The following is a 22,570-nucleotide window of genomic DNA, read 5'->3' on the forward strand; positions in this document are numbered from 1 at the left end:
TAAAGTAATCTCATTCAGAATAACCCACTTTGATCCTGGTAAGTCCTGAGCTCCAGGAATTCACTTCCTTTTTATCACATTCTTTCCAGGCCTTCTTAGGGTTATCATCCTACTCAGTCAAAAAGCCTGCCCCTCTCTGAAAGTCATTCTTCAATCTTTACTGACTGGAGTCCAACCTCATCACTCTTCTACTTCTTCCTCCCCCAATACACTCAGACACACTTTGTTTTCTGACACAGATGATGTTCTTTTAGTTTGTATTTAATGATTTTTGAACCCCCTAGAATATTCCACCATATGTTATATCTATCAGTTTATGAAGTTTCTGACAAAGTATATAATTTGAGAATATCTTCTGCATTAGAATATCATTTAGAAGGGCATGTTTCATATTTTTAATTAGCCATTAATATTCCTTAAAGATTCCCTATTGCCTGAGAATATGCTAGCCAGACAGATTTTATTTCTGTTTTAAACTGTTGCACCCTCTTGGTTCCTTTGTAGACCCAGTCTGCTACAGTGTTTCATGTCCCATTTCACTGAATGCAAGTATGTGAACAAGGATCCAGGAACCAACTTAGAATGAAAAGGATGAAAATATTTGGATATTTTTATGTACTTTTATTGGAAGCAATGCATAATTTATTAAAAATAAGAATTTTCACATCAGCATATACATATGGTGCATTCAAAAATTATATTGAGAAATAGTGATGTTTCAAGGGCAGTGATGACTTTCCTTTTCCCTTACTCAGCTCATATTTTTGAATTTTCCCAAAAGCAGCTTTTTAAATTTTTTCTTTAGAAGTGTTTTTATAGCTTTCCAAAAATGTGAGATTCAGAACTTAAATGTCCAAAAATATAAAATTTCTTCATGTTATCATTAGAAAAATATTTTAATTTCAAAAGGTATTCGTTAGTCCTCTTAGGCCATATCTTCCAAGCAACAGCACCAGTCCCATTACCAAGAGAGGGATTTGCTAATAATTGGACTACTCCAGCAGCCTGATTTGTACTACAAAGGTAGAACTCACTATCTTCCTTTATTCCTAGTGTCCATTTATTGGAAGTAGTTTGAAAAAGCTATAATTATCTGCTTTTTCTAAATTTTGATTAGGTAATCTCCCCTCCTTACTTTTGGAAAGATTTACCTTTGGTTAAATTTGATCCGGTTTCTTCTAAAGACATTTTCCTGAAGCTGATGGCATTATGTACCATACTCTATAGGTCAACAACTCCCTACATTGCCACTACTTTGAGATGCATAGATGTCATTTATGTGAGCACATTCCATTCTACAGGTTAATTCTTTCAACTTATTTTGGTTTTATCTGACTTATATTTTTGTAGTCTGAAACACATTTGCTGGAATTGAATAAGCTATGACTAATACAAAATGATCTGGGAACTTAATATGAATGATTACAGGGAACTTGTGATTTATTTTAGTCAGTGACTTGGTTTGAAAGCTACTTCCAAATGTAGAAATTGAGTTTTAGGCTAACTGGACATTTTCACATTTATCTCAGAATGGAGGGATGGTGATATGTATATCTGACACATCAAAAACCATAGTACAAAAGAAATCAATATGTTTTTTTTTTTTGGTGTTTCATTGCCCTTTTGGTGAATTTTTCCCCATACTAGGAGAAAATACATTTTGCATCATTGAAAATTAAAAGCAGTAGAAAATATAAAGGCATCTAGAATGACACATGACTATACTTCAGTGTCCTCAACTCCAAGAATCTTCATACTTCTTTAACTGTAGTCTCATTTCATCAACTTTTTTTCTTGTCTTAGTTATTGTACCTAGGATAGGAAATCATCTCATACCATACCCAAGATACGGGCCACCCACCAGCTACAGGGCATGACTACTCTGCAAGCTGATCGACAACCTTGGTAGTTATAAGGCCAGGGAAAGTATCCACCAAGAGGCTCACAGATCCTCTGGCAGTGAGTGTAACTCCGTCGGCATTCAATACAGCAGATACCTTCATGATCTAGTCTTGGGTCAAATGTCATACCTTCACCTTCTTCTAGTTGCTGAAAGAGAAAGAATTATTTGTATTTTCTTTAGGATACAAAATTCACTTCCCATGGTTTCAGAGTTAGATTCTGAATTTCTCATTGCCTCAAGAATAGGCTAAATAAAGTAAAAGGGTCTTCTATATTTTTTAAAAACTTGAAAATTGCCTAAAGTTCATTCAGATTTCATGGAATCCCCACCTAACAAAACTGCCATTGAAGAGGAATCTTGAAGCACATGGACACACCAAATAAAAAAGAATCTTTTGCTACCAGTTTGGTTTTTGTGGGACACCTCATGATTTTTTGTTGAGATAGCTCTCCATCTCTAGGTAGCACAGTTTGGAAGATAGTGGGAGATAGGAGAACTAATTACAAAAATTCAGTTTGTAGCTCTCTTTAGGGATCCTAAAGAAGCAATATCACTTCTTCCTCCTGCCTTCATTTCAGCATTGGAGATAAAAAATATTCCTTAAACCTAAAGTCACTGAGGAAAAGATGCTGTACAAATGAATCCAAATTCAGGATCTTACATGAATTTAGTTCTTAGGCTTCAAAATGCTAGAATTAGTGCAATTCAAGTAAACAGAGGAGCAAAATTCAGTTAGAGAAAGTGCTTTGATGGAAAAGATTGGCCAGACCATATTCTGACCCCCCCCCGTGTTTTGTTTGCAAAAGAAATTCTGAAACATTTGACTCCTCAGAGTTGCCTCTTTCCCTTTTAAGTCCTGTGTAGAGAAACAAGGAAGGTTTATTGAAAGTTCCAGTTTGGTCTGTCAAAATTTTACTATGCAATGGCAAAACTTGCATGAGATTGGGGGCTGGGGGTGGTAGCTTCATTCTCTTGAATTTTCAAAGTTATTACTAAATCAGAAAAAAGTTTCCTTTGAATATTAAATCCTTGTTTCAAAGTATATATGCTGAAACATTATTTTAGTGATGCATTAATCTGAACATAACTACTCACATGGTAAGGATTATCTGGATTGAAGGATTCTGTATCCTCCTGAATACTGGGCCTTGTTTCATTACTTGATCTTCCAGAACTTGGATTACCTCTTGGCCCACTGTTTGCTCTTGTAGTTGCTTGACGAATTTTTCGTAAGATTTCTCTTCGTTCTCTTTGGTTTTCTGTTTAAAAAAAACATTATTTTATTTCCTTAGTTTTAAAAAACTTTTGAATTTTATTGCTTCTCTATGAAAATGAAGCGGAAGGCCACAATTCAGGTAGTTATTTGAAAAACTTGTTTCTTTGATTATGAAAATGATGTTTAATTGATTGTGTTTTAGAATTTTGTTCTACAGACAGAATGTTAGCTTCCTAGTATATAATATATATATAATATATATGACACAGATTATTATCAATATGGTTTTTGAAAAGGATATTAATGGGTGATAGTGTGCCTTACATGAGAAGTTAATTTTTAAGCATCAAGGCACTTATTTTAATTGCTCATTATAATTAAATGTGAATTTTAAAATATAAAAATGATGGTTGACATTGGTGTGCTGACTGCTAAAACCTGGAGAATGGAAAATGAATTAGTAGCTCATGGAATAACCTAAATGAGCATTAAAATATAACTAAAATTAGTTATCAACTGATACAGATATGAGAATTTTCAAAGTTAACAATGGATGGATATTCCAGAATCTGGGAAAGTGAACATCAAGGGTTGTACATATTAAGTTGTATTTTTTAACATTTGTAATAGAACGTTATCCTTTGAAAGGCTGCTTTCACATCTTTTATCTCATCAAACTCAATTCAGTTAAAAACATTTCACAGCCCATTGAAAGACTCAGTAACTATTCTCATTTTATGAATGAGAAAATAGATTCTAAGAATTTCAGTGACTTGTCCAAGGTTACAGCTAATACATGGTCAAATGAAATGAGAACTCAAATCTCTCATCTTCTAGGCCAGCAATTTTTCCACTGCAGCATAGTTGTTCTCTGGTTCTGTAGAATGACATATTGATACTGAGCCTAAAAATTCCACACAATTTGAAATTTTAACTAAGATCAAACATGCCAAAGCAGTTTTTTTCTGTTTTTTTTTTTGTTTTTTGTTTTTGTTTTTTTAGTTTTTGCAAGGCAAATGGGGTTAAGTGCCTTGCCCAAGGCTACACAGCTAGGTAATTATTAAGTGTCTGAGACCGGATTTGAACCCAGGTACTCCTGACTGCAACGCTGGTGCTTTATCCACTACGCCACCTAGCCACCCCAAAAGCAGTTTTTAAGCTGTAGATAGCTCCTGCTAAGCTTGTGCTTAGTTCATGATGGTTGGTTTGTTGAACCCCTTATTTTCTTATTTTTTAAAATTTCAATTAATTAATTTTTGAATTTTACAATTTTCCCCCTAATCTTGATTCCCTCCCCCACCCCCTGTAGAAGGCAGTCTGTTAGTCTTTATATTGTTTCCATGCTATACTTTGATCTAAATTGAATGTGTTGAGAGAGAGATCATGTCCTTAAGGAAAAAAAATAAAATATAGGACATAGCGAAATTAAATAATAAGATAACTTTTGTTTTTTAAATTACAGGCAATAGTTTTTGGTCTTTGTTCAAATCCCACAATTCTTTCTCTGGATACAAATGGTATTCTCTGCAGATACCCTCAAAATTGTTCCTGATGGTTGCACTGACGAAATGAGCAAGTCCATTAAGATTGATCATCAATCCCATATTGCTGTTAGGGTGTACAATGTTCTTCTGTGAACCCCTTATTAATTGAGTCTCTGTTACCCAGGCATGTTAAGCTTAGAAAACGTAGGAACAAGGAAGTGTGTGCTACTAAACTTCAGAGATTTGTTGGGATATTATTATTAATAAAAATGTTAATAGCTTATACACATACATAGTATAAGTTCACAAAGTTCTTTTATATACATTATCTTTAGCTCAGTTTCCATTGACTCCCAAGTCTTCTTGCTCTCCTAATACATTACTCTTTCTTCTCTTCATAAGCTTGATCCCATATCCTTGACTTCCCTTGGTCCTTTGTTTTACCACTTATACCCTGTCCATGCACAGCTTGAATTAGTTTTCACCTCATATCTTCTGCTAGAGGAAATCACAGCATTCTACTGATCAGATAACATGAATTTAAGTGGATACAGTCTCAGTTGGACTTAAGCCTTCATTGAAGCACTCCAGTTCTAAATTTAAAGTCAGAAGATATCTTTTCTTACCTGGTACTTTTAGCAGAGGTTCTAAATCTCTATGGCTTTCAGTGCCTCCCTCACTACGACCTCTTTCAGAAGTTGTCCTGATTTCCATTTTACTGAGAAAGTTGAATTCCTTTGAGAGAGCTCCTTTATCTGTCCTCCACACTTCAAAATCTTTCTTACATCTTCATCCACTCCCTTTAACTTTTTCCCTCTGATCTCACCCTAATATATTCCTAGTTCCAACCCTTACCTTTTCCAAAGTTTTTTCATCATTCATATTGTTTTATTCTCTCCCCTTATTTTTCTTCCCTTTTCTGTTTGCTACCCGACCTCTTTGCTTTATTTGTTATCTTTACTACCTACTTGCTTCTCAACTCTTTTCAATCATTCTTCAAATCACACTGCTCTTCTCAAACTTCTCATTCCAAGATTTGTTGGTTCTGTTAAAGAGGCAATAGGTAATTTAAAGGTGCCCTTCTTCTAATTGATTCTGTGGTTTTGGTCTAGCTGTCTTACTTTTCCTTGTCATAATCTTTTGCTTAATTGCCATCCTCCTCCTTTATTGTGGATGTCAACCATCAGTGACTCTGTCCTGAACCATTTTCTCTCTTTATTGCTTCTTGTTGATCTCATTTGCTTCCATGGGGTCATATGACCCTCATAGTCTTTTATCTCCAGCTACAGTTTCTCTCCTGAACTCCAGTTATGAAGTGTTGGAATTATGAACTGCTTATGAGATAGTCTATTTTGATGTCCTTTATATCTTTCAATCATCTTGTCCCAAAGATAATTCTCTTTCTCCCTAAATTCATCCTTACTCCAAATTTCCCACTTCATATTGAGTGTGCCACTAGTGTCTACTCTCAGTTAAGGTCATAACCTTCAGAGCATGCTTGACACTTCCCTCTTCCTTGACACCTTGTCCCCAATATTTGTCTTTGTATTTCCAGCATGTGGTACAATGTGTTAGCCTATAGTAGGCATTTAAGAGATGTTTATTGCATTGGATTCTTGTGGTTGAAATAATGTTATTAGGTACATTCTACATGTATTATTATCCCCACTTAACAGATAATGAAACTGCATCTCAGGTTGAGTGATTTGACCAGGGTTATACTTCTAGAATCAAAGAAAGGCTTTAAATTCAGAATTCTTGCAACTCCCAAGACTAGTGCTCTGCTTTTCTTTGTACCATAGGGAATCAGACACCTTAAGAGGAACACTATTAACAGCCTCCATATTGTGACTTTTGACAATCCAAAAATCAAGCGTCTTCCATCTAAATACTTTAATCATCTTAATTGTAGATTCTGTAGATTTCAGAAGCAAGATCTCTGCCAGTAATTCTCAAGCTTAGTATTGTTGCCTCCCTGAATATTTGTTTATATGGGTGATATTTCCTGATATATACCATATTAGAAATTAAAATGAAAAAAGTTTTGATCTTATGAATCCTTTGAAAAGGTCTCTGGGACTCCTAGGGTTCTTTGGATCACACTTTGAGTATTACTGCTCTATGCCAATACCAGGCAACACCACTCATTGCAAACCTTCCTCAGCCTGAAATGCCAAACCTGTTCCAACTCATGCTTGGTTTTACTTCATTGTCACTTAGGGAGTAAAGGGGGAAATTAATGAGGCATAGAGAAAACTTGTTGGTCACTAAGACATAAAATGAAGTTCATATTTTTGCTTTGCTTCCTTTTTGATCCTTTCTTGAAGATCATTCTCTAAGAAATTTGATGGCTAGAATTTGTATCTTAACCATTACTAAATGATAACATGCAGTCTTATTTTTGGTTTCCTTTTAATATTTTAAATGTATATGTGTGCATAAGCACATATATGTATATATTTTATATAATAAATATATTTTATATGATTATATTTTGTTTATATATTATATTTATATCCTATAAATTTTATTTATATATTTATATAAATTTCATTTATATAAATAAAATCATAAATTTTGGGATTGGCTTTTAAATAAAAAAAATACCACTTGATGTCAAAATAAGATCCTCACCATGTTTACTTGTATTATTGCTGGAATTTAACATGTTATATATATATATAGCTGGAACTCAGCATAGCAGAATAGAGGTTTGGCCTTTGAATAAGTAATATCTGGGTTTGAGGCTTGCTTTTGACACTATAACCATTGGGCAAATAAGTCACTTTACCTTTCATTTCCCCTGGCAAGTCCCCTATGATCAGTCTTTGCATATACTTTAAACATCTTGAGGCTTTCCCACCATTCTATGTGTGAACAATTATTTTATGCTTATATGATATAAGAGCAAAATTGAAATGAATGAATGGCAAAAAGATTCAAAGGCAAAACTAAAGAAAAAAATGAACTTATTAAATGAAAATTATAAATAATGAATATAGTTATATCTTCATTCTCATTTTCCTACCATTAATACTCAAGTACAGTTGTAGTTATTTCCTCTTTTATCCAGCCTGCCAATTATTAAGGTCTGTCCACACATCTTGATTTATCTTTCCAATTGGTCCAGTTTTGTTATGCTTAGTATGTAGTATTTGGATCAATTTATTATTTGAATCAATCCTGAAACAAAATAGGGAGAATTCTAAATAATGTTCATCTGAAAATTAAAATGTTACCTTTTGGATGTGTTGGTTTAAGCCAGAAAATAGGAAGGTCTCCACAGAGTTCTAAGATTTTAGGACTCAGGAAACTGTTATCCTTAACAGGCTGGTCTGCTGCTACCCAGATTAGAGAATTTTCTTCAAATTTAACTGGCATGATCTTGCCTTCCTGTAAGCAGATGAAACAAAATGTAGTAGTAGTTTAGTAGAGAACAGTGGATCATTTTACATATTCATGGGCATATTAAGATTCAGTTATTCCTATAAGATTATTAAATTTTATACAAGTTTCATGAGAAATTGAATACCAGGTGCCTTTTACAAAGATTGGCTTCATTTGTAGTCATTTACATAATCTTCAGAGGTGTGTCATTCAAAGTGCATCTTTGAATTTTAGACTGTTGTGATTGTTTCCACAAAGAAGAGCGAGGGTCCTGAGTTGAAAGTGAAATTTATCTGTTTTTTAGTTTTAAGCTAATTGGGTAGTGGCAACTCAAGCTCTTTAGATGGAAAAGCAATTGAATGGGGACCCCCCCCCCATTCTAATAAAGATACAGAAACCAGGCTCCCTCAACCCCCATTTGAAGATAGGACCAACTCTGCAGGTTTTCCTATTTTTGTTGTTTCAAAGAGCTTGAGGAGAGAGATGCAAATGATTGGTTCTTTAATGTTTTTTAGTTCAAAGTATTACTTAACATAAACCATTTTGACATTTTCTAGCTGTAACAAAACATATTTCAGATGTCTGTGGCATCAAGCACACCAGTGAGATTTCAAAGTTAAACTCTAGATTTTCTTATAAAACAGGTTCCTGAGAGTGGTTTGATAACATAGACAAATTTATTTTCCCAAGTTGTTCCTTTCATGTATTTATTTATCTGCAGTAGGTTGGGGATATCAAAACACTTTTTCCATTTTTAAAAAACTGTAAAGTAGCACTTCATTTACACTTTTCCCCTTGAGCTTATGAAAGAATTAAAATAACTTCTGTGGAAAACTACTGTGCAATTAATCCATTTGTTCAACTTAGTTTAGGTTACTTCACCCAATATTTTCTTGTTGATGGCATTACTTTCTATATCATATTCATGTCCTAATGTCTCTACCTTCTTCTCCAAGTTCAATTATCTTTTAAAAGTTATACAAAGTTTATAGAAAATCTACTTAAAACAGATTGCATAAAATCTGCTACATTTTTATCCAAACTGTGTGCCTTATAAAATACTGGTGGGAGGTGAGGGTGGGGTAGCTTAAAATAGCTAAAACTAATTGTTTTGAAGTTTAAGCTTATCAGTGCAATCCATGGATGAGCCTAGAACAACTCATAAAGGAGCTATCAAACACTATCATTTTTGTTACCCAAAGGGAAGCCAACATATACAGTAGAGTTCACAAACATCAGACTTCTTTATTTGACCCATGCTTGGGCTTTAGCTAGCTTAATGACAGCAGGGACAGGAGGTTTCAGTATCAGTCATCAGGAGACTGTAGCTGTCAGCTCCCCTCCTCTTCTGGGCCCTCCTCCTCCAACTCTACCCCCCCCCCCCCATACATCCTTTTCTTCCTCTCTAAAAAGAAATTTCAGTTTCTTTAATAAAATTATAATGTCTTGGACAGTAAAGATAATATGGTCATATCTGTAATATTTTGTTCAGTTCTAGTTATTACATCTTAATAGGAACATTGACAAACCACATCATATCTAGAGGAATAGTTAAACTGAAATAGGAAAGAAAAAAGCTTAGGGGGAAAATAACTTTTTAAATACTTGAAAAAAGCTATCATGTGAAAGAAGGATTAGACATATTTTGCATAATCCTAGAAGGCAAACTGGGTCCAATTTATGGGGAGAGGCTGGTTTAGGTGCCATTTTACATGTAGCTTTTTTTTTTAGGTTTTTGCAAGGCAAATGGGGTTAAGTGGCTTGCCCAAGGCCACACAGCTAGGTAGTTTATTAAGTGTCTGAGACTGGACTTGAACCCAGGTACTCCTGACTCCAAGGCCAGTGCTTTTATCCACTACACCACCTAGCCGCCCCTACATGTAGCTTTTAAGAGCCAGGAATCATAATATATTTTAAGATACCCCTCTCACCCTGCTTCTAGAAAAATCACCTGAAAAGATTACATGGTGAAAGAGGAGTCTTTGGAAAATAGTTTTTTTTTTTTTTCACTGCCATCCCTATAACAGAAATGGTTTATTTTCTAATTTTCTTTAAAAATATGCATTTTACAATCCTTGTACCCCCACGAAGGTGGTAAAGGTAATGAATACACTGGTTTGTTTTTATTTCTTCCTCACTATTATAAAATAAATGTCTAAAAACTACCTGTTATAAGCTCTTTCTTTTTTGGATTTCTCCAGTGCTTTGTCCATTATTTTCTCATTTTCCCCTCTACATTTGGGACAGTACCATTTGCCCTTTGGTTTGTGATTTAAGTCCTACACATGAGAAATGAAACCACTCAATTGGGCATTCATCATTATCACAACCTATCATTTCTCCATAGGAGACTTGATTACATAAGCAGTATGTTGGTTTATTTGGATCAATAGAAAGGTCTGCAGGGGAGGCCTCCCTCTCTGCTGTGCCTTGGATCTCTTCTTTTTCTTTGAAGTTTTAGCTTTTTTCTCCTTTGGAATTCCTGAGGTGATATCATCATGATCGTGATTATTAGATGCATTCTCTCAGTTCTCATTGTTGCACTGCTGCCTGGATCTCTTATTATTAGGCTTTTCAATTTGAGTGATTGTCTCATTCTTAGACTTATCCTGGCTGGTTTTGTCACTATTGCCAGGGGTCATCAGTCTCTTGACAAGTCTCAAAAAGTTCCACATGACTGTCATCTTGCCTGGTCTGATTCTCAACTAGTTCTACCATTTGGCTAACAATCTGGATCTTTTCATCTCCAAGTTCCTGGCTCTGGATTAATGCTCTTTGAATGCAGTGAAAAACTCTCCTCTTCTGTACTGAGTCTATCTCTCACTTGAACTTCTCAAAATATTCATCCAACTCCTTTAAGATTTCCCAGCAAGCAGCAGAAGAGGGCCCCCAGCCAAAAAGGGATGAGTAAAGTGAAGCTCAGTAAGCCTTGAAGCCTCAGCGGGAGCTCTGTCTCAGTTTTCAGCCCATAGCATCCCCCCCACCCTCACCCCCGAAAATAGATTTTCAGCCAAAGAAACAAAAACAAAAATTTCCTTCAGGAGAGAAGAAATGGAAATGTGACCTTTGTTCCAGTCTTCCAAGAACAGGAGATTGAAGATGAAGGGTTTTTACCACAGATTATTGGAAACCAGGGTCCTTTCTACTTTGCCAGCAAGTTGCTACTTACCAGTTCTGAGGTGATGCTCTGTTTGGTCTTGGCATCCACCTGAGGCATATGAGCTTTCACTTGGACTTTAATGTAACATTTTTCTCCTCCAGCAAAACGGATTCCAGTGATGCCCTAATAGCAACAACAAAAGATCTTTGGTCATTGGTTACCTATAATTAAGTACCTCTTAGCATGCCATTTGATGCTCTGTTTTTTGGAAAATTTCTTTCTTCCATTTTGAGTTCAGATACCATCTCCATGAAGCCTTCTTAGACCCTCACTAGTCAGGAGTCATCTTTCCCTCTTTTTGAATCCTCTAGCACATTGTATTATTAATTTTGCATTTATGACATATAACCCTATTGTTTACTCTTTATTTTGTGTACCATCTCTTCTGCCTGTAAGGAACAGGGTTCACATCTCAGACTTGCATCCCTTATTTTAAGAGCAAATAAATTAAGACAATTAACTGTATAGAGCTTTCCAAAGGGCTTTGAGATAAAAGAGAAAAAAATTAGCATAATTTAAGACCAGATAGTTAACATTTTCCTAAACCTTTGTCAAGAGCTTTGACATCTTGTCCCCATACCCTGTTCTCAAAAAGACTTTGCTCCATTTTAGTAACTTCAGGAATTACATCTGTAACAAAGTTCACAGCTCTGGAGTCTGTAGAAATATTTGTCTCTGTGACTGACCTTTCAAAGTTCAGTGGGTAAGTCCATATCTAGTTGAGAGTGGTGGATTCCAACATTTTAGATTTATTTTGATGTTTTATATTCATAAGTAAAAACAAGTTTCACAGTTAAAACAGAATTTATAAAATTCCATGTTTTTGAGGAAAGCTAAAATGAAATTATTCCCTGCATCTCCAGTTATGAGCAAAGAATTTGCAGATTAAAATTCAAGAATGTGACCTCTTCTTTCTTTTCTTCTTGAATAAATGGAATAAATAAATGAAAAAACATTTGTTAAGCAATTGCCTTGTGCCAGAGATAAAAATTCAAAAGCCATATGATTCCTGCCCTTAAGGAATTTAAAATTTCTAAAGCAGACTGTCTTATAGGGGATGGGTAAACTGGGAGGGATGCATTGGTTTGGGAATTCATATGGACAGTGAGTGGAGACATATTAGAGCTCTATGGCTGCACTCCAAAAGCTATAGTAGTATTGGTTTGATTATATTCCCAGAGAAAGTGGTTACAGAGAAGGGTTGCATGCTGAGGTAGGATACAAATCCTGCTCCATAATGTTAAGTAAATGCTTGTCTCAGGTTCTTCATTGTCAAAATGAGGGGTTAAACCAGTTGACCTCTGAGGTCTCTTGATGCTCACCTTTTTTTTTTTTTTAGTTTTTGCAAGGCAATGGGGTTAAGTGGCTTGCCCAAGGCCACACAGCTAAGTAATTATTAAGTATCTAAGGCTGGATTTGAACTCAGTTGCTCCTGACTCTAGGGCTGGTGCTCTACACTGTGCTACCTAGCTGCCCCTTCACCCTTTGATTTTAAAGATGGAGCAGATAGAATGTGAAGCATGACTGGCACCAATTGGAATGACTTTTATATATACTCAAAATACTTCTCTTCCTCCTCTCCCCTTTTTTTTTTCTCTTTGATTAAAGAGAAAGGTCTTGGAGGATGCTAAATATATGCTTTCTAGAACTTTGAGGTCTAAGGTGATTGAGCCCAGATTACAATCATGTCCTCTTCCTCGACTGGTGAATATTGAAATTCTTTTATCGCTTGGTCTTCAAGTGTGCTGCCAAAAACATTGATCAACTTGACCACCACACTGGTGATGAGCCTTTTCCAGACCTAGCCAGGCTCATCTTTTAGACCAGAGTTGTTCAACCTTACTTTTAAAAGTTTTTATTGAAACAAATAGAAAATATATTTCGATTTACCATTTTAATGAGAGCTCTGCAGTAGCTTGGCTTCCTTTATGAAAGCATTTAGTAAATCCACAGGGGGTCACATAAAATCACTTTGTGGGCTGAATTTTGGACAGTCCTGTTTTATACCACAGGTCACACCCATTGCAACTCTTTGGTCTAATAGGACCTTCCAGAGTTTTGGTTCTGTTAGCATATTCTTTGAGAATCCGGAGACTTGGCTTCAGTGATCTGAGTGATCTGAGTTTAGGGAACTCTTGCTACAAGGTGAAGGATCCACTAAGCCTTAAATTGTGGGTTATATTTAATGAAATTTTGGAAAGTTATGAACTATATGAGATCTGTGAAAATAATTCTAGTATGTAACATGAGCAACATTATGAAGAATGATAGGGAGAGTATTCTTGGACTATAGTTAATTTAGGACATTTTATGTTGCTCCCTCAGTTTCAAGTTTCAATGTCCTTTTTTTGTACAGGGAGGAGTGAGGCAGGGACAGGGGAAACCAGAGGTGAATGCTATGAACTCATAGCATCCAACTGTCTATACTGTGTAGAGTACTGAAATAAAACCAGTGAGGGGATAGATGCCTGTGGGAAGAAAAGGTTGCTTTTCCTTGCCCTTACCCCCCCTCCCCTTCTTAGTTATTCACTTTTCTTTCCTCTCTCCCTTCTCTCTCTCCCCTCACTTCTCTTTACCCTCTTCTTAACTACCCCCCCCCAAATCCATGCAGGAATTTTAAACAATTTGAGCAAGCTGAAATATTAAGGTAGTAAAACAAAGGGAGCTAAAAGAAGCAAAATTATACTAATCACTCTTCCAGTTTATCAGATCAGAAAAATAACAGGAAAAAGGATGAAGAGAAAATAGACTACTTTTAGTTGTATTGCATGATGACTCCACTGGGCTTATTCTTTGATAATTGGAGTAGTCGGCCAGGTAAGAACATTAGCAGAGGAAAGCTTAAAAAAAAAGGAGAAAGTACTAGTAGAACTGTATCATCTGATTCGTGCTTTTTTAAAGACCCATGCTTATGGCCTAAGCTGATAACAGATTCTCTCCATAAAAATATATTTACTGCTTGGATTGTGTATATGAAATGCTGTTCTGCCTGAACTGGAAGAGTCCAAAAGGAGTGAATCATTAAATCTTTAAAATGAGTAAAAATCTACTCACATTCTGGAAATCATTAACTTCAATTGCTTCTTCAGCTCCGCTTCCTACTTTAAAGGTCTCCAAGTTGTTCCCAGTATCTATTTCCATTGATCCCTCCTGTATTTTTCCATTAATACTCATGGTATAATGGACATTGTAAATCTGGAATTGAACATAAGGAGTTAGAGATTTTTTTAAAGCAATCAGTGGCTCTTTGGTTCTTCAGTATACAATAAGATTTTAATTTTTTCTGAGGCCCCTAACATCTGTCTTTTAATAGTTATACATGTATTTATGACAGAACCTCATCCACATTAATCCCTCTATATAGTTCTTTAAAAATCTAGAATGTCTTTTGTTCTGCCCCCTTCCAGCTGAATAATAAATGGTGTTGGCAGGATGCCTGAGGGATGTGCTGTATTGGGGAAAACAGCTTTTAATAGTAGTAGTGGCTTAATCAAGAATGGGTTTTAATTAAGTAAGTAATACAGAGTCAAGGTTAACAAATGTGGCTTGTTGGGGTATTTTACAGAATCACAATCCTAGAGCTTGTAATACAGACAGTATAGGATTTCACAGAATTACAGAATCTTAGAGCTTGTTAAATAGCTCACATTTGTTTTAAGCAAGGTCAATTTTCATGTCTGTATTAGAATAGTACAGGGAATATCGCTAATATTATAATGAACTTCCAAGGCATTCAGATTGTGTTGTGTATCTAGCAATCACATTCATCCAATATTTTTGCAGATCACAAAGTATCACAAAGAAAGAAATGTGCCTAGATTTTCTTGTATGTTCCTTTTTAAGTTTTTTAAGATTTAGTCATTTGAATCTGCTTGGTGTATCACAAAGAGTATTAAGTTAGGAGTCAGATATATTTAGGATTGAATCCTAGCTCTGCCATTTGTTAGCCATGTGACCTTGGGCAAATCATTTGCCTTTAAGACCTTAATTTGCTAATTTTGTTTATGTCGGTATCTTGGATTTCAAAGAGTTTTACAGGATGGTGGAGAAAGAAGGGAGAAAACTACCATCAAGATCACTTCCACAGGTATATTAAGTGCCTATTATGTAAAGGGTATTGGGGAGTACAAAAACAAAAATGAAATAATCCTTGCCCTTAAGGACTCTTCACTCTTCAATATCAAGAGCACATTGAGAATTTAATCCAAGGGTTCTTGCCCTGAGGTTTATGAATTTGTTAGAGTATTTATATTTCAATATAATAGTTTCCTTTGTAAGTCCCATGAATTTATTAATGTGTTTAAGTACATTATTCTGAGAAGGGGTCTAAAAACTTTACCATGATCTACTTTGGTGACAAAGGAAACTAAAACTTGAATAGGTAAAACAACAGCTTGAATAGAGTCTTTTTTTTTTTGATTGGGTTTCTCAGCTCACATTTCTCATTCACACCCTGAACCCCCAACCCACATATGCATGTACATTTCCACAGGTGAATTTTGGTTCCTTTAATTTGCTGAATCAGCACTCAATGGTGCTTGGATAAATAACACTATGAGAAGAATGAGATGAGAGGTATTAATCATTATAAAAAACATAGGATGTTAGGGAGACACTGGCTTAACGATAAAGAACTGGCCTCTGACAGGGTGGGACACATACTGATTGGAATAGGGAAACTTATCAGAGCCCCTGGGGAACTCAAGATAAATTGTAGAAAAGTTACAGGTCTAACTTTGATAGACAAAGTTTCCCCATTGGGGGTTCCCTACACTACAATAACAATCAAATTTCTAGATCAGCAATAATGATAAGACATCTCTCTTGCTTTGGAGTTTGCATACTTGATCTTATTTGAACTCTGGTAAATTTAAGAGACAGATAAGTGAGTCCAGCTGAACAGCAAATGATAAAGGAGCCAGAAGGATTGGGCTATAAAAATATGGCATTGGGCTCCAGTGGGGCCACTAGAGTAATGAACAGATTTGTAAAAGCTACTCACTGTTGGAAACTAAAGATTTGCTACTTCAGGACAATGAATTGTCTTGTTTGCTTCAGTTGTGTTGAATATGGTGCCTTCCAAAATGCAAATAGATGCTTTTAACAAAGCAAACACAATATAAGATTGCTTTGATTGCTGTAACTAAAGAGATCACTTATAAAAAAATCAGTCAGAAGAAAGGATCTAAACATACTGTGTTACTACTGTTACATAGGATAGGGTACATTGATTTTTCATATCCAGAGGATCACCACTTTATCCAGTTTTGCTTACTTTTTATATATACAAGTCCATAATTGAGACCAAATACTGCTTATTTAGCACCCAAGGCACCTTTTAATCCAAACTAAAATGGCATAAACCTAGGAAATAAATCCATAGGAAAAGGACTAAATTAGAATAAACTTTTATCTGTCTATACCATTGGAGGGGAGCAGTGTTAAGTATACTATTTTAAATTTTAGAATATATATATATATATATATATGTATATATATATAAATTTTTTCTTTTAGATTTTTCAAGGCAATGGGGTTAAGTGGCTTGCCCAAGGCCACACAGCTAGGTAATTATTAAGTGTCTGAGGTTGGATTTGAACCCAGGTACTCCTGACTCCAAGGCCGGTGCTCTATTCACTGTGCCACCTAGCCACCCCCTAGAATATATTTTAAAAACAAGCGAATGTACCTTCCCAATTAAATTTTTTTTTTCTGTTAAAATTATTTTATGTTAATAGGAAACAGATCTGGAACTGAAACTGAATATACACAGTACAGTTGACTGTATATAAATCATTCAACAAGTTATCATAAAGTACCTACCGCATGTCAGACACTGGAGGTAAAAAGATGAGAGTCCTGACCCATGAAGAATTTTTACATTTACTGGGGAAATGGGAGCTCTCTTCTTCCCCCAGGTAGTTAGATAAATAAAAACAAAATACAAAGTTATTAAATGGGGCTGGAAGAGTGAAGCACAGGCAATTAAGAGGATGTGTAAATACTTTATGGAAGTGATGTGAGCTGAGTCTTTAAAGGACCTGGGGATTCCAATAGGCCAAGGTGAGGGGGAAGAGCATGCCAGGCAAGTAGGGAAGGAGATATTGGGTCCTGGGAGCAGGAGGGGGACCAGTTTGGCTGGAATGTTGAGTGGGCAGTGAAGTCCTGGAATCAGGCCTGTATAGATGGTTATCACATATCCAGAGGTTGTAGGGAGCTTGGGAAGTTTCTTGAACGTGAGTATGATATGGTCAGGCCTGTGTTTTAGGGATATCAATTTGGCAACTATGTAGAGGATAGATTAGAATGGTTAGAGATACTAGATACAGGGAACCAAATAAGCTATTGCAGTAGTTCAAGAATATGATAATGAGGGGTCTGTCTAATTTAGGATGATAGCTTCATGAGTAGAGAGAAAAGGATGAATCCAAGAAATATAGAGATTGAAAATGGATATTTGACTACTAGGTATTTTGTTCAAAGTCTTTCTTATCTCTTTAATATAGTTTTGTAAGCATATAAGACTCCAGTGAGAATTTTGAAGAAATAAAAATAATATACCATAATTCTCTTTATGATCCTGTTGGTCTGGAAAATGCTAACAGTGCCTTTTATTGTTGACAATTATGTGCTTCACTATTCTTTTCATGAAACAAAATTAATCTACTTGTGATGAAGAAACAAGACATGAATAAGCTTCACTTATTGTTTTTGATCTTTTATCCTCTCATTTTAGAATCTTGTGAATTAGAAGTGTTTTTATTAAATAGTTTTAATACATAGCACAGCCCAACTGCATAAAACCTAGTTATTTTTGTGTCATAATATAACAATGAGACTTGGAATATTTATTTCTTTGCTTTTTATCTAAAAGTATGAATTTATAGTCAAATACGATAACACTTCCCAAAGGGAGACAATCTAAATACTCAATTTTTGGTAGAATTTACGGTTGAAATCCATTCCTCTGTCCAGAACTACTGCTTTAAAATGGAAACATATGGCCCAGTTTTTACATTTAAAATGCAAACACACACTAAACACCGCCGTTCTCATCTTACAGAATGATGCTTTTAAATTTGATGTGGGCACAATATCTGGCATGTTTGCTAATCTTCCTTAGAATTTAGAGTTAAGAATACAAATCGTGCAGTGTCTGGAGAAGATGATGTTCGGGCCGAAATGGCCGGATTGCTCTCTGCAACGTTTTTCTCTAAATACTGGAATTAGCTCATGCTTTGAATTCCCCAGAGAGGAGGAGGAGGAGGAGGAGGGAGCGAAGGAGGGGGAGTAGAGAGCAAAAAAAAAATCCTCTGTGGAGGATCAAGAAACAGACCTTTGTATGTGCGCTGAGGGTAGATGGATTCCCCCCATGACTAGAAATAAGCTCCCGTTAGACCTGTCCAATAGCTATCAGGATAAAACATCCTTTTTACATAGGTGAACAAATTCTTGCCATTTAAAACACACATTGAGCCTCTTGCTAGGGAAGTTTTGTTTCTTGCGCTCTGGTGAGAGTATTTGTCCAGACAGGAGGGAGGCTGTTTGGTGCAACATTGATCCTAAAGCCATGAGATTGTTGGATCTTACACATCCTCTTGAAGTTCACGCCCCTCCCGCTTCCTCCTGCGCTTCTTTAGAAGGGGCCGGGGCCAGAGGGGCCAGAGGGGGCCGCCCGCAAAGGTTCGGCCCTTTCCTGAGGGTCCCTGCATCAGACTCGGCCCCCTTAGGGTCGCAGCCCTCGCTGGGACCCTTCCTCACGCCCCCATTTCACAGAGAAGGGGGAGCCGCAGCCTGGCACAGCCGGGGCCCGGGCAGCCCCCTCCGACGGATTCTCCAAGGTCCGACCAGTCCGGGCTGCGCCCCTCCCGGCCCCGGCAGCCCCCCGGGGCTCCCCCCGGGACGACCCCGCCCTCCCACCCGGGGCCCCCGGCGGACCCGGACTCACATGCTTGTCATTGACCTTCCAGAAGTAGAAGGCGCCGATAGCCCCGAAGAGCAGCAGCAGCGCCCCCGAAACGAGGACCGCGGCTCCGACCTTGAGCAGCCGCCCCGGGCTGGAGGGTCTCGCTGCCACCGCCGTGTACGCCTGCGGAGGGGACGGGGGGGGGGCCGTCGGGGAGGGGCCAGGGGTCCCCCTTCCCCTCCCACCCCTCCAGCTCCACCGCGACCCCTGGCTCGTGAGGTCCACGGACACGCGCACCCCTTCCACCCCGCGCCCCCGCATCCTCGGGGCTACACGGATCCCCCCCCCCCCCCCATGCTCTTGTGCCTTGGCTTCGGGCCGGTGGCTTTCCCCACAACACCCACAGGGTCGGGGGTCCCCTGCACACGACTCCGGGCCCCGGCGCTCCGGGACCACTACTCACGGGTGGGCGACACTGCTCCACGTCCTCCGGGCCTGCCAGGGCGATGGGCACTTTGTCTGAGCTCTCGGCCATGGCTGGTCAATGAGGTCTGAGGTTCCACCTGGACTGGAGTGGAAGGGCCCCGAGTGAGGGGCATTTCAACCTCCCCCCGCACTTTCACACCCACTGGGCAGCCCCTCCCACCGTCTTCCCTTCCTCGAACCTCCTCCTAGCGAGCCCAGCACTATCCAGTGGACAGTGACCCTTCTGTTCCCCTTGCTTCTCCAGGGCAACAAGACTCTCCTCCCCCTCTGCTTTGTCCAGGACTCAGAAACAGTCCCAGTCGGGACTGTTGGGGTCTGAGAAGTTGCTTATACAGGGGAGAACTCTTCTTGGTATGGTGGGGCAAGTGGGCATTTTCCAAGTAGTTCAGAGGAGAGAAGGAAGCCAACGGGAGTAGTTTTATCCGGGTCACACCACCTGAAATTTATGCCCACCTCTCCTTCATTGTAATTGCAAGTTTTCTATTTTCCTCCAATTATGGATGAAGGAGAGGTGGGTATAGATGCCCCTCAGAGACAAAATATACAAAGAGAGGGGTTTTTATTTTTTGAAATCTAGTCTGACTTGCAATACGTTAGAACAGGCATCAACATTTGGAATCTATTAAGTTGTCACTGTTCTGTAAGTATTTATTGGACATTTATGCTCACCCCTCAGCTCCTCCTCTTCCTTGGCTTCCTTCAAGTCCTATCTAAAATTCTACCTCCAATTCTATGCAGAACTTTGTGCTGGGTGGTGAGTGGAATAAAAAGACAAAGATGACACTACTCTTAAGGAACATATGATTTGATGGAGGAGAGAAAATTCAATAACAAAATGCAAATAATGACATCACCTATTATGTGACAAAGGTTGAAGAGGGGGTTATTATTGTCGGTAGGGAATGATCAAGGAAAACTTCATACTGGGAAGCAACATTTGAACTGAACCTTGAAAAATTCATTTTTAAAAGGATGGAGAGAGAATAGAGGAGGTCAGGGGAGTTCAGACAGAGAGGGACTACATGATCAAAGAAAGACACCGGCAGACAGTGTGTATTTGGAGACAGTCCTGTAGATATCTTAAGCTCAACATATCCCAAAGAATTTTCCTTCTTCTCCACCCCCCCATCTGCTCCTCCCTCCCGTTTTTAAAATCTTTTTAAAATTTATTTTTGAATTTCACAATTTTTCCCCTAATCTCGCTTCCCACCCACCCCCACCTCCCACAGAAGGCAGTCTGATAGTCTTTATGTTGTTTCCATGCTATACATTGATCTAAATTGAATGTGTTGAGAGAGAAATCATATTCTTAAGGGGAAAACATATAAAGAGATAGCAAAATTACACAATAAGATAACTTTTTAAAAAATTAAAGGTAATGATCTTTGGTCTTTATTCAGACTCCACAATTATTTCTCTGGATACAGATGGTATTCTCCATTCACAGATGCTACAAAATTGCTCCTGATGGAATGAGCAAGTCCATTAAGGTTGATCATCACCCCCATATTGCTGTTAGGGTATACAATGTTCTTCTGGTTCTGCTCATCTTGCTCAGCATCAGTTCATGCAAATCCCTCCAGGCTTCTCTGAATTCCCATCCCTTCTGGTTTCTAATAGAACAGGAGTATCCCATAACATACATATACCACAATTTGTTCAGCTATATTCCATTTGATGGATATTCACTCAATTTCCAATTCTTTGCCACCACAACAGGGCTGCTATGAATATTTTTTTATAAATGATGTTTTCCCCCCTTTTCATGATCTCTTCAGGGTATAGACCCAGTAGTGATATTGCTGGATCAAAGGGTATGCACATTTTTATTGCCCTTTGGGCATAATTCCAAATTGCTCTCCAGAAAGGTTGGTGAGTTCACAGCTCCACCAAAAGTATATTAGTGTCCCAGATTTCCCACAGCCCTTCCAACACTGATCATTGTCCTTTCTGGTCATATTGGCCAGTCTATCCCCCACTTTTTTTTTAGGTTTTTGCAAGGCAAATGGGGTTAAGTGGCTTGCCCAAGGCCACACAGCTAGGTAATTATTAAGTATCTGAGACCAGATTTGAACCCAGGTACTCCTGACTCCAAGGCCAGTGCTTTATCCACTATGCCACCTAGCCGTCCCTCTCCCCCTCTTTTTTTAACTGACTTCTCTATTACTTTCGAGGGCAACACATCTTTTCAGTCACCCTGGCTTGCAGCCTAGGAGATCATTCTCTACCTCCTCACTGTCTCTCACCTCTGTAAGCCAATGTAAATCCAATTCAGACAACATATCTTATTTTGTTGATTTTCTTTTTTAAAATATATTTAATTTATTTAAGGCAATGGAGTTAAATGACTTACCCAAGGTCACATAGCTAGGCAATTTTTAAGTGTCCAAGGTCACATTTGAACTCAGGTCCTCCTGTATCCACTGCCACCTAGCTGCCCCCAACATATCTCTTACACACACCAGTCTCTCCTTTGCTACTTCTACCAGACTCCATAAGGAGTATTGCAATAGTCTCTCTGCTTCAAGCTTCTCCCCACTCCAATCTATTTTCCTCTCAGCTATCAAAAATGATCTGGAAGTACAGGGATAATTATGTCACACACAACATTCCTCCCATTCAGTAAACTCCAAAGCTCTCTGTTACCTCCGGAATCAAATATAAAATTTTCTGTTGGGAGCAATGAGGTGGTGCAGTGGATAGAGCCCTGGAATCAGGAGGACCTGAGTTCAAATTCAACCTTAGACATTTAAAACTTACTTAGGCAAGTCACAACCACATTGCCTTGCAAAAACTAAAGTTCTCTGGTTAAATTTTTTTTAGGTTTTTGCAATGCAAATGGAGCTAAGTGGCTTGCCCAAGGCCACACAATTAGGTAATTATTAAGGGTCTGAGACTGGATTTGAACCCAGGTACTCCTGACTCCAGGGCTGGTGCTTTATCCACTGCCCCACCTAGCTGCCCCTCTGGCTAAATTTTAAAAGCTTTCATAACCTGAAATCAGCCTGGCCAGTCTTCTTACACTTCA

The 22,570-nt window shown here is 37.9% G+C and overlaps 1 protein-coding gene and 1 pseudogene across 1 annotated transcript; both read right to left on the reverse strand.

The window, feature by feature from the left end:
- Positions 1–558: 558 nt before the first annotated feature.
- CNMD (chondromodulin) lies at positions 559–19,694 on the reverse strand. The gene is made up of 7 exons (XM_074191765.1): positions 19,520–19,694; positions 19,099–19,239; positions 14,205–14,345; positions 11,160–11,273; positions 7,843–7,996; positions 2,999–3,162; positions 559–2,049 (listed from the first exon to the last, which is right to left on the reverse strand). The coding sequence occupies exons 1-7, from the start codon at positions 19,589–19,591 to the stop codon at positions 1,831–1,833; spliced, it is 1,005 nt and encodes a 334-aa protein (XP_074047866.1). The 5' UTR covers positions 19,592–19,694; the 3' UTR covers positions 559–1,830.
- On the reverse strand, positions 10,153–10,827 carry LOC141491133 (inhibitor of growth protein 1-like; annotated as a pseudogene).
- Positions 19,695–22,570: the final 2,876 nt, after the last annotated feature.

The sequence above is a fragment of the Macrotis lagotis genome, chromosome 6, assembly GCF_037893015.1.
Source record: "Macrotis lagotis isolate mMagLag1 chromosome 6, bilby.v1.9.chrom.fasta, whole genome shotgun sequence".
Lineage (NCBI taxonomy): Eukaryota > Metazoa > Chordata > Mammalia > Peramelemorphia > Peramelidae > Macrotis > Macrotis lagotis.